Source organism: Girardinichthys multiradiatus, chromosome 5 (assembly GCF_021462225.1).
Source record: "Girardinichthys multiradiatus isolate DD_20200921_A chromosome 5, DD_fGirMul_XY1, whole genome shotgun sequence".
Classification (NCBI taxonomy): domain Eukaryota; kingdom Metazoa; phylum Chordata; class Actinopteri; order Cyprinodontiformes; family Goodeidae; genus Girardinichthys; species Girardinichthys multiradiatus.
Window position 1 is genome coordinate 29095447 of NC_061798.1, and position 12053 is coordinate 29107499.

General features: G+C 39.1%; 1 protein-coding gene across 1 annotated transcript in view; it reads right to left on the minus strand.

Annotated features, from left to right (window-relative positions):
• Positions 1-12053, minus strand: part of hap1 (huntingtin associated protein 1) — a 39651-nt gene that overhangs the window by 7419 nt on the left and 20179 nt on the right. The window contains exons 4-11 of the mRNA XM_047366760.1: positions 4923-4999; positions 4659-4775; positions 4483-4577; positions 1378-1486; positions 1170-1248; positions 957-1087; positions 686-760; positions 313-524 (exon numbers count right to left, since the gene is read on the minus strand). Coding sequence (XP_047222716.1) covers positions 313-524; positions 686-760; positions 957-1087; positions 1170-1248; positions 1378-1486; positions 4483-4577; positions 4659-4775; positions 4923-4999 — 895 coding nt within the window. The remainder of the gene's footprint in view (positions 1-312; positions 525-685; positions 761-956; positions 1088-1169; positions 1249-1377; positions 1487-4482; positions 4578-4658; positions 4776-4922; positions 5000-12053) is intronic.

The window sequence follows — 12053 nt, forward strand, 5'->3', positions numbered from 1 at the left end:
TACATGTGGGCTAAAGAGTTCAATTTGGTCTCATCTGATCAGAGCACTTTCTTATGTGTGTTGTTCTCCTACATGGCTTGTAGCAAACTGCTGCATCTTCTTATGGTTTTCCTTCAACAAAGGCTTTTATCCTCCTCATCTTCCTCAAGGGCCACTAAGTCAGATAATTCATTCTTTTTCACAACCTTGCAGTTTATTCCCATTTTAGTTTCTAGGCCAAGTAAAACTCAACTACCTTGCCACCTTGAAAAATAATCCTTTTAGAGAAACTCAGGCTGCGAGAACGGTTATTGTTCGTGATGACAGACTCACTTGTACGCCGAGGGAGCGGGAGAGTCCAGACCTTTGCGGAAGGTGCCCTCTATCTCCGCAGCCAGAGAGTCCATGGGGAGGACTGAGGCCAACGCAGTGTACCTCTGCACCGTACTGTTGGGCAGACTCTTATTTCGCAGGTTTTTATTGTCCTTCTGTGCCTCGTGCAGCATGTCCTCACACTCAGAGTACTTGTCCTGCAAGTCCTTGAGCTGCAAAATACAGAAAAAGTTTTATGTTACAGGAAAAAACTGAAGAAAAGGCCCATCAAATAATTAAGACAAGATGTTAAACAGACATCACGGTAACCTAATATACACTATTCATAAATAAAAAGTCAAAATATGAATTTTAGTATGATGGAGACAATTACCTGTGATTTAAGTTTTGACTCGTTCTCTCTGGAGGCACTCAGTTGGTGGTTCAACTCCTCGTTCTCATGACCAAGCTAAGGAACAGAATGAAGATTTCACAAAATGTATTCACACAGAATAGAAAGGAAAATAATTATTTTACTTGGTGAACCAGAATAAGGAAATAATTAGAAAGTTTTGGAGCTGCCAGGAATATTCAGGTTATGTCTTCCAAAAGCAATATTTAACTCCTCCTTTCACAGAAACGGGCTGAGTGTTTCTGCGTCTCACCCCTTTGCAGCGGGCCTGCAGGTCGACAATCTGAGCGAGCAGTGAGCTGATTTCTTCCTGCTGTCGGACAGTGTCCTCTACTTTTCGAGCCAGCTCCTCTGACAGGTCCACCACCTGTTTATTTGCAGACGCTAAAACACATAAGTGTCATAAATACAACTGCGGAGACTGTTTACACCATTATTTATAAGTGAAATAGGGAGAAAAACTTACAGAGTTCCTCCACACACACCATCATCAGCTCCTGTTCCTGCTCCTCATAGTTAGTAGTCTCTGTGGAGAGCTCAGTGGCCTTAGGAAACAACATTCTCATGTTACCATAAAACAGCACAACATCTCCTAAAAAGAATAAAAAGCATTTTATTTATCGTAAATGGTGCTAAATGGTGGAGTTTCAGTCAGTGCGGCCCTCTGTGCATACCTCTAATCTCAGTTTGCGGTTCTCCTCCTCCAAACTCTTCAGCTTCTGATGCAGAAAGTCATAATGGACAAAGTTGCTGAGAGAACTGCTGGATTCATTTCTTTTCATTCTGCAGAGAACATAAATATTCTCCTTTAAAGAAAATCACTTTATAGCCTTGCATAAAAATGTGTCACCTTAAAATATACCTTAGATAGTGTAAAAAATAAATATCTAACTCAAATGTTAAACGTTGCTGTGTAAAAAATAAAGATGTGTCTGTTTGGTTTGAAGTGCTTTAAGTAAATACAGTCAAATGTGACGCAGGTTCTGTGATTTATTGGTTTATTACAGAGTTTTTTGGGTTCCAGAGAGAAAAATAAACATTCGAAGTTGACTCACTCATATTATGAAAGCAATGCAGCAGTTTGTTAATAAACAGCATGAACAGGTCACTGTTTGGTGTTGGTGAAGTTAGTTGGTTAGAGTAATTTCTCTCTTCCAGGATTAATAACATTTAAATGAAGAATTAAACCCCTAAAAGAACCACAAACATCATGTCTCCTCGACATAAGAGAAGCAAACCCTACACTGCAGCTCCTGCTGCTTAATTTCCTTAAAAAGGGCCAAACCTGTATGAATTGGGAGAAACCGTCAACAAATTAAACAAGGAGAACATTTCTCCAACATAATCTAAACTGATTCATAAATGTCTACTGTGATTTTAATGACATGCTGCTGTCAAGAACCATAACACCCAATTCGTAGATGGTCCCTTAAGACAGTTTTGCAGTTTATTTTCTTTGAAGGAAAACATACAATTGCAATGACTATATTAGTTTCAATTACCAACGCTTTTCCTTAATTTTCTCTTTCTTTTCCATTATAACAAGGCTTCCTCTGCTTCAGACGCTTTGGCTTCTTGTTTGCTCAGACCTATATCAAGTGTAGACATCGAGAGCAGTTAAAACCGATCCAACTGGCTAAATATTTGGTTTGCATGCAGAGCAGTAATGCAGGAATTAAAATAAATGGTAAATGGACTGAATTTCCTAGTCATGACGACCTCTCAAAGAGCTTTACATTAGAGCCACATTCACCCAATTGCACTCACACATTCAAACACTGATAAGTAGTTTGGAAGGTGCCTTAGGTCAATGCCTAGCCTGGAATTGAACCCACAACTTTTGGATTGCAAGATAACTCCAGTTCCCACTGTGCCACAGTCAACCCAATAGTCTCCTGTTAGACTGTTAGGGCGACACAGCATCCATGTGTTTAGGTTGATATAACTAATAAACACCACTTGTTATTATAAATACGTATTTCTCAGAAAAACCATAGCTATGATTAACTGCTGACAGGAAGGAAGTTTCTAGAAAGCTAAGCTGGAATCATTAAGAGGATTAGAAGAGCTGCTCTGACGTATGTTTTCTCACAAACAAGCTCGATATAAAGAGCGGTTAATTTACCTTCGTTAGAGCAGGAGGATTGTGCTTACACTACTCTGTGCTGAATCATAAACTGCAGGTTTAGTAAGTCAAACTACCTCAAAATGTTCTAGAAATAAAATATTAGATGCATATTTTATTTATGTTCTGCAGTCAGCATTGGCTGGGATGAGATTCTTAAAGTATGATGACCTTGAGTACAAATGCCAAGGTATCAGGGGTTTAAAACAAATTTATTAGAATATATGTCTTCTTCCTATAATGATGCACTCTGACATTTATAATTTTGATTTTGACACAAATTAATAAAAAATACCTACCTTTTAAAATTAGTAGTAATTTCCAAGGGCTTTTTGTGTAGAACCTCAATCCTTTTTATTGTTCTGCTCTAATAGAGGAGCACAGCACTAATCAGCACTGCAAGCTGATTAGTGCTGCTATCTGCTCAGGTAGCTAGCCAGGAGTTGACTACTTAACCTACATGTCACTTGTACCTTATTATATGTAGTTTTTCAACTGTGTCACCTTAATGAGAATGATAGGTGGTGCTCATTTAGATTCCACGCCATAACTGTGTTTTTCTGCAACCACACAGCCAAATCTGTCCTTTTTGTAAGTGAGGGCAAAGTTTAGCAGCCTTCATTGAGCCAGCTGGTAGGCAGTGCACAGTAACAGGTCATTGAGGGGCAATGCTCCAAAAAGCTGGAGAAAACTCCAGTCATATCAGCACTCTGGCATCTCTTTGAACAGACTTTAAACCACATGAACGATATGATTGAGATGAGGTTTGAAACTGCAACTGCTGATCTAAGCAGGATCTATAAGGGTTTCCAACGTGTGGCCCAGGGCCTTTTGCAGGTCTTGGCATGACTTTGCTTGATTCCAGAATGGTAGAAATTTGCCCCACCAGCACAGGAGGAAGTCACCACTTTTTCTCCAGTTTTTAGGATGAAATTAAAATGTAAAATATTAGAGTGTCTCAGCAGTAGAGCAGACAGTCCATGAACAGAAAGTGTGAGTCCTTGATGCCCAGTCTTGGGATCCCCTTCAACCCCCGTTACCTGTGTAGTGACTGTGAATAAAGGATACTAGTGCCACAAAATCTTTAAAAAAGTGTTTTGGTACAACACAAAGCCTGTGTGTTGAATTTACCATGCTCTTTGATTTCAAGTAGTTTCACTATAAATAAAACATCACCATTCAGGTACTTACTCCAAAGCAGACTTGGACACATCCACTCACTAACCTTGGCTAAATAAATCAGGTGTTTTTGAAGAAAAAGTGACCCACAAGCCATTTTGTTGCCAAGCATAGACAAAAACATTTTCTAAACTGGGAAAATAGAAACTGGTCAACCCCAAAGAAATTGCCTTTCTTTTAATAATGCAAATATGAGAGATCCTTTTTGAGTTTCAGATCAACAATTAGTTTCAGATTCCCTTTATAGTAAAATCAGTAATATTTTATTTTCAGTAAAGCACTGCATGTTTAGTATATTGTTGAGGAGAAAAACAAATCCCAATAAAATCATTTTTGACGTCTAACAAAAAAATATGAAGAATTTTTGTGGTCTGCGGGTAACTTTAACTTGACCATATTGGTCTGCGGGTATTTTAGACTAATCATCAGCAGCACACATGAATGCATCCATGTGTGTGTCTGTTGATGTACTCACGGTGAGAGGCCCAGAGCACTTTCTGTCTCCTCAGTGCTGGCGTAGAACTGCAGCAGGTCGTCTCGCATTGACAGCTCATGGCGAAGTTGAGCAATCTAAAAGTATTTTACTGATCAGTAGAGCTCAGCAGACAGAGTTTCTGCTCTACACATGTGCATGATTAGGATCACTCATACCTCTTCCTTTGCAATTTCCATCTGTTCATCCAGTGTTTCATTGCGAGCTGTTAGCTCTTGGTTCTGCTTCAGGAGGGACTGACCGATTCGAGCTGCTAACTCCAGGTCACGCTCTTTCTGCACAGGGATTCACAAACACACATATTTGGTATGAAGTTGATTGAAACACACGTGCTGAAAAATGGTGGAAAACAGAGCGGGGAGGGAGGAAGATATGTCTAATCCTCTGTAATCCAGTTCATCTGCTGTGTGTCTCCCTGTTACCTCCTCCAGCAGGTGGGTGACCGCCTTGAGGTCATGATACGTCTTGGTGACCTGGCCCACTCTGTCTGAGCACAGCACTGAGGAAAGAAGGAGAGGAGATTTTAAGGAATGGAGGTAGAGGGTGATGTATTTCTATGTGAGAATGTAGCAGATATAAAAAAAATGACAAAATGATTGATTTATTTATTCATTCATTCATTCAATTGAAGAGTATTAAGTTTGTCTCCTCCCACTGAAGTTTTAGGAGCGACACCAAAACATCTCCATGTGGTCCACCATTTACTGATCCTCTTAGCCTCATCCCTTTTAGCCCAGTTAAGATGCCAATAGAGACATCGCTCCCCTGGATCTAGAATAGCTTCATGCAGAAGACTGCAGGGTAAACCTGGAGACGTAAGGAGGGACGCTAAAAGGCTACTGACGTAAAAATCTGTTTACATCCTGAACAATGGTTTGGTCGTCTGGTCATGGTTGTTATGGCAGAACAAGAACAAAGGATTAATGAATTAGTCAGTTTGTAGGGATTTAGCCTTGACGTGGACGACGTTTGGAGCAAGGTCACTCATGTCCCCATTGTTATTTCTAATTCTTCAGTTAATTTAAATGTTGATTACATTTTATCTGTGCTGAACACCCAACTTGATTCCAAGAAAGTGTAGCTCATTTAAAAAAATTTTAAGAAATATTAAAGTATTTCATTTTGATTTAACATATGTTATATAAACATTTTTACACAAGAATTTCTTTTTTAATTTCTTTAAATTTCTTTGATTTAAGATATTTCTTTTATTTTAATACTTATGTTTGGGAAACCAAAAACATTTAAACGACTGGAGATTTTTTAATGAAGTTACGTCCATTTTTACCAAGGGGGAATTTACTTATTAAACTTTAAAACTAAAGTATTGAACAAAGTAAGGAAAGCTCAGCAAAAAATAAAAATTCCTGCCTACAATATACCTTATGAGACAGATATAAACATTTTTACATGTTTTGGGGAAAAGTATTTAGTGATTTTTGACTCAAAAATGGTTTTGCTTTTTTTGTTTCCCACTCTACAGACAAAACAATCTTGTGAAGTACTTCAAAATGTAATATTTTCTGATACAAAACAATCTGTGAAAAATTTAATTGTGAGAACCCTGTATTGTTGCATAAAAGAAAATAGTCCTAACTCTGGACCTAAAAAATGCAGCAAACACAGAACTCAGGCAATATTTAAAAATCGGGTTCAGAACGGTTCTGAACTGATGTATCCTTCCTGTGTTTACAGGCTGCTCCTTTACTTACAAATCTTACATTGGTCACTAAACTTAGATAAACTAAACGTTTATCTAAGTTTAGTGATTAGATTGAGGTTTGATTTGGCCTGGAAACACAGTGATTTGATACTGCAGCCATTTTTAATCAGCCTAATGGAAAGAAGCCCGGCCAGAGTAGCACGAAGTACAATGTCAATGAAGACAGCAAAAGCCAAGATTATTTTGTCAGCAACAAAAGTGTCTGTAGAAAAGGAAATAATGAGACCTTAAAATGCAAGTGTTAAGCCAGATGCTAGGAGTAGAGGGGGTCAAAGGGTGTTTAAATTTCAGTTGTAGGACTGTTACAAACAGTGCTGTGAGCCATCTGTGTTGATTCTACCCACTAACATTGTTGTGTTGGCAGGTAAAGAAAGAGAGTAAGCATGATTATCAATTAGAAGCCCCTTGCTCAGGGGTACACCAACAACAACAACCCTAATGCATAATAAAGGACATCCTAAATAATGCAGGATTAGGATCAAACACACAAGTCTTCCTGAGCTCTAAACTCTGAACTGAGACAGTCTATAAATTCACAAAGCTTAATGAGATAAACGTTCCACAAATCCTATTGTTCTCAGAGTGGATTGCAGCATTTCCTTTACTAAAATGGCAGCCTGCAGCAGGACACTTGGCAGGTAAACACATCTACCTACACGCACCCAAAATAAGATCCATTACTTTACTAAATTAACTCAAACGATCATACAAAGCCACTAACAAATACATAAAGTTGTTTCCAGCTACCCTACATCACACTGTTATTACAGATTAGGTTACATTTCAAGTACAATTCCCCCGTATGTATTTTGTTTAGTTCTGGATAAATGTATCCCATTAGATATGATGCAGACTGAACATCCATTTAGGTTCCACCCGGTGAAATCCCTGACCTTTGACCTGCTGACCAGGCTGCCAGAACAGAGATAAAGTTGCAGGTTTTACAGTATGGGTGAAGCTAAACCCAAGCAGGTGGTTTGAACTGTTACCCTAATATTGTTCCTGCAGATAAACCTCGTTGACTTAGGTGTACTTATGACGTCTGTTATATTTAGGGGACTAGACAGATGAAGACGAGCTTTGTTGCACTAAGAAGCGGCACGGTGGAGCAAAACTGGTCTATTTTTCTAGAAATAAAACCCTCTTGACAAGAACATGGTCTGCTGTAGTGTGATACTTCTGCTGTAAATGGCCACAGACTTCACAGAGGAAACAATTGCAACGGTAGACCATTGAAGGTGTCTGTGGATGATAAAAACTTCCCATTGATACAATTAAATCTGACTATAAATATCAGCACCTAGGCAAATGATTACAATGATTACATGGCAAAGAGACGTTCATCACGTCTTGGTTTCTGGAGGGGTGCCAGTATTTTTACCCTCCACGTGTATTCAGACAAATGCCACCTCAGAGAGGAGGATAGAGGCTCACAGCTATACTACAGCAACTTAAGGATGAGAGCTCATTATAAACTTAAACATGTGCATTAACAATCATATAGGCTGTCAACACCAACTGGTCACGATATTGCAAGAAGTTCAATAATTGGTACATTTAACAATTCAATTCAATTCAATTCAATTCAAAGATACTTTATTGATCCCCCGAGGGGAAATTAGAATTAGAATTATTAACAGTGTGGTGATTAAACCTATTTAAATACAACATTTAAATAAAGCAAATAACTACTTTAGTATTGGAAGGAAAGCTGCATCAAACAACATGCACCTTCAGTATTTGTTCATCAAAACCACAGTAACTGGAGCACAACTGTTAAACATCCAGTCCCTCAGTCTGAAATGTTATAACTACTTCCAAATTTTTTAATTATAGTTGTTGCAATTGAACAAAATGTGCCAACTTTGCAGATGCCATTTGTTGAGAACAGATTTACAGCAAAGATAATAAGAGTTTAATACAGCTTAGGACTTCCCTGTGTAGCAGCAGACTGGACGCACAGGCACACACACACATTTCAGTGACCTTCAAGAGACTAAAAAGAAACAAAAAAAAACTGTATTTCTTTTCCAAGCTTGTAACATCTTTTAGAACTCATATATTTAAACATGCTAGGATGAGCATGACAAGCTTACTATGAGCGTTGATATCATGATGAGTTCTCAATGACGTCTCTGCACCCTGGGCTATGTGCACTATTAGGAATTAAAGCTCTTAGATAACAGACCTCCATCATGCAGCTCGCCTCAGTGAACTTAAAACAACATAATTTGACACAGAGCTGTTCAAACAAATCCAACTGCTTTTTATAATCCTGCATGTTCTGAACCTCCTTTCCTGCAGTGATATGATCTCTGCACATCTCTGCATGCCTCAGTCACAACGCCCTCTGCTGAATCTCACCTTGTGTCACCTCCTTGCAAAGGCTGTCATTGTTGTTATTGTTATTATTGCTATTGTGGCAGATTCTTTCCTCTTCAACTATTTCCTCCACACAACTGGACGTGCTCTTGTCGTCTTCCTCCTCCTCAGATGCAGAGGAGCTCCATACCTCCATGGTGACTGCAGAAAAACTGCCCTCTCTTATTTGTCCGAAAGTTAAATCCTCTTCTCTTTTAATTTCACTGTGTGCTGGCTGTGCTGTGATGCTCTGCCTGTGTCTGCCGCATGATTCTGCTGGCTTCTGTGCGAGTCTACGCGAGGCTGTTTGTGTGTGAGAGAATCTGAGCTGCTGGGAGTTAATATATAATCCCTCAGACTGTGCGCGCCATCTGTCGTCATGCCTGCCTCCGTTCACCTGGCCACGTTGGACTACCGGGTAGGAAAGAGCAGGGAGAAGCTGAGGAGGGAGTGAAAAACCAATCAAGCTCTGAACCTTAGGACAGAAAGAAGGATTTTAATCGTTCTGGCCTGAAGCATTCACAGGAAGATAAATAGGATGCAAAAATAGAGGAAGAAAAAATTCAGAAGATGATGCAATTGAAAAGGATGCTGCACAAAGCCCACCCACCCCCATGATTTAAAGGGGGATGGTATGCTCCCAGAATGCCAGCAGCTGCTCTCATCTCATATCATACGTAACAGAAGAGGCTCTGCATAACTCTGCTGCAGACAGAGCCACACCCACAGGGCTGTGATGGAGGCAGCAGCCTGCATAGATATTTCAGCATCAAGCTAATATTTACCTACCATTCCAATTAACTAATAAAAGCAGTTTCAAAACAATGAGGCTGAACAAAGTGCTCTACAGTAAGCGAAGAATAAAAACAAAAAAACTACAGATCACGTCTGGCTTTGCAGCACACCTTGGACCTTTAAATGCATCTTTAAAAGGTATCTGATCTGCTGACCTGAATGAGCAAGTTCGTACATAAAGGCACAGCAGTCCAGAGAGATAAAATGGAGCAGGTCTATTTGAAGGCCTAAACCTTTATAAAAGATTCTTAGAATTGATCCTAAAATTAACTTAAATAAATGTACCAAAATATTTATCCAAGTGGTTCCTCTATTGGTAGAAGTCTGAAGACAATGGAGGGTCGTTATTTTTTCATATACATTTTAAAATCTAAACCATCAGACAAAGCACAGACATTACAATTTTCTATCTTTAGCTTCTGTTCTCGTTAAAAATCAAGTCAGGTGAATCTCAGAGAATTTCTACCTACAAATACATTTGCTGCCCAGTCTGAAACCAGCCACAGGAGCTTATATCAATCAAATATTAACCTCTTCATTAAAATTTCAGTGATCATGCAGAGTATCAGCCTGATGGTCACAGACACAACTTTCAGCATGTCTGGTGATAACCTTGTCTCATCTTTGCCAGTATGTGTTTGTTTCAGCCAGAATAAACATTCCTGAATAGCTCACTATATCAAACTGATCATTATAGCAGAATTACTTAATGACTACAAGAGAAACAGGTGGTTCAAAGGAAGTAATGGACAGAGGACTCTGACTTTAACATCAAATAAACAAAAGTCACATGTTTCAAGTTTATCACCTGCCAGTAAAAAAATAAAATCCACAAAGAGAAACATTTTAAAAGAGTCCCATGGGTTTGCATTTAGGCTTTACTCTGATAGCCCTAAACAAAACCCAGTGTACCCATTTGCTTTTAAAATTGCCTAATTACTAAACACCCGTGTATAATTTAGAACAAACACCCTCATGAAGACAAAGGAACAGAGCAGAAAGGGTTAGGATATAAAACAATATCCTAAACTTTAAATATCTCACGAGCTCTGTTCAATCCATCATCTGAAAATAGAAAGGGGATGGCACACCTGCAAACCTACCAAGACATGGCTGTGCAGCACCTGTGCTGCACAGGTAGTGACAGCACTACCACAGTGAAATCAACTTAGAGTTATGTCAACTTAAGATATGGTTTGATATTAACAAATTATCATTAAATTTGGAAAAAACCAAGTTTATGTTGTTTGGAAACTGCGGAAGAAGAACAGATGTTCAGATCCTGATAGATAATATAGCAGTAGAGAGAGTTAAGGAAATTAAGTTTTTGGGAGTAATGATAGACAATAAGATTTGCTGGAGACCTCATATAAAATACATTCAAACAAAAATATCCAGAAGTATTGCTGTTCTCAGCAAAGCTAAATATTTTCTAAATTATGATGCTCTTCATATTCTGTATTGTTCACTTATATTACCTTACTTGAGCTATTGTGTGGAAATATGGGGCAACACCTATAAAACCTCACTGCGACCGTTATGCACATTACAAAAAAGGGCCATCAGAATGGTTCATAAGGCAGGATTTCACGACCATACTAACATACTATTTATAGAGTCCTGCCTCCTCAAACTCCCAGATCTGGTAGAATTTCAAACAGCTCAGCTGATGTATAAAGCTAGAAATAAACAACTACCAGAAAATATTCAAAAGCTGTTCACTGATAGAGTGGGGGGTTATGACTATAGGGAAAATCTCAATTTCAGAACCTTGAGGGTTCGAACCACCATGAAGAGATTGTGCATTTCAGTCAGTGGTGTGAAGGTCTGGAATAAACTCCAAAAAGAGCTGAAGCAATGTCCAAGCATGAGTCTGTTTAAAAAAAGACTAAAACTGATGTTTTTCAACATGTACTGGGATGAAGAGGTGAGGTGAATGGTATCTCATCTGAGCACGGTATGTATGTGTGTGTGTGTGTGTGTGTGTGTGTGTGTGCGTGTCTGTGTTTCTGCTGTGTGTCAGCATGGGGTGCATGGGGGTGCTGGGCCCTCTTCTCTGCTTCTGGTCCTCTGTGGCTGCAGCCTGACGCTGCAGTTGTTGCAGCCTGGCTTCTCTCGCTGCTCCTCGCTCTGTGCCTCGTGGTGGTGGGGGGCAGGTCGGGGTTCAGGGGACTCTTGTGGACGGCTCGGTAGTTCAGGATATATTCTGGATATTTGTTTGTTTGTTTGTTATAAGCATTTCTGAAATTGATTTATTTATTTACTGTTTGTCATTGTCAGAAATCATTGTCTGAAATAAATAAATAAATAAATAAAAATTGAAGGAGGATTTCACTCGTCTTCTGAATATTGTTGGAGGTCTCAATATCAAGGTGTTTCTCAGCGGACCCTGTGCACCAATTTTCTGTGGTGATGAGGTTTTTTCCAGACTTCTGATGATTAATAAGTGGTTGAAAAAAACATGTGCCACCACACCTGTGAACTTCATCGACAACTTTAATATTTTTTGGGAAAAAAGACAACTCTTCAAGCAAGATGGTTTCTGTTTGAACAAGCCAGGAGCCAGACGTCTTACATCTAATCTCTTCTATTCAGTAAATAATCCGCCTGCAGCTTCGACCTTCAGCAGAGAACATGGAGTATCAACAACAATGATAACGCTGCCTCCAACAGC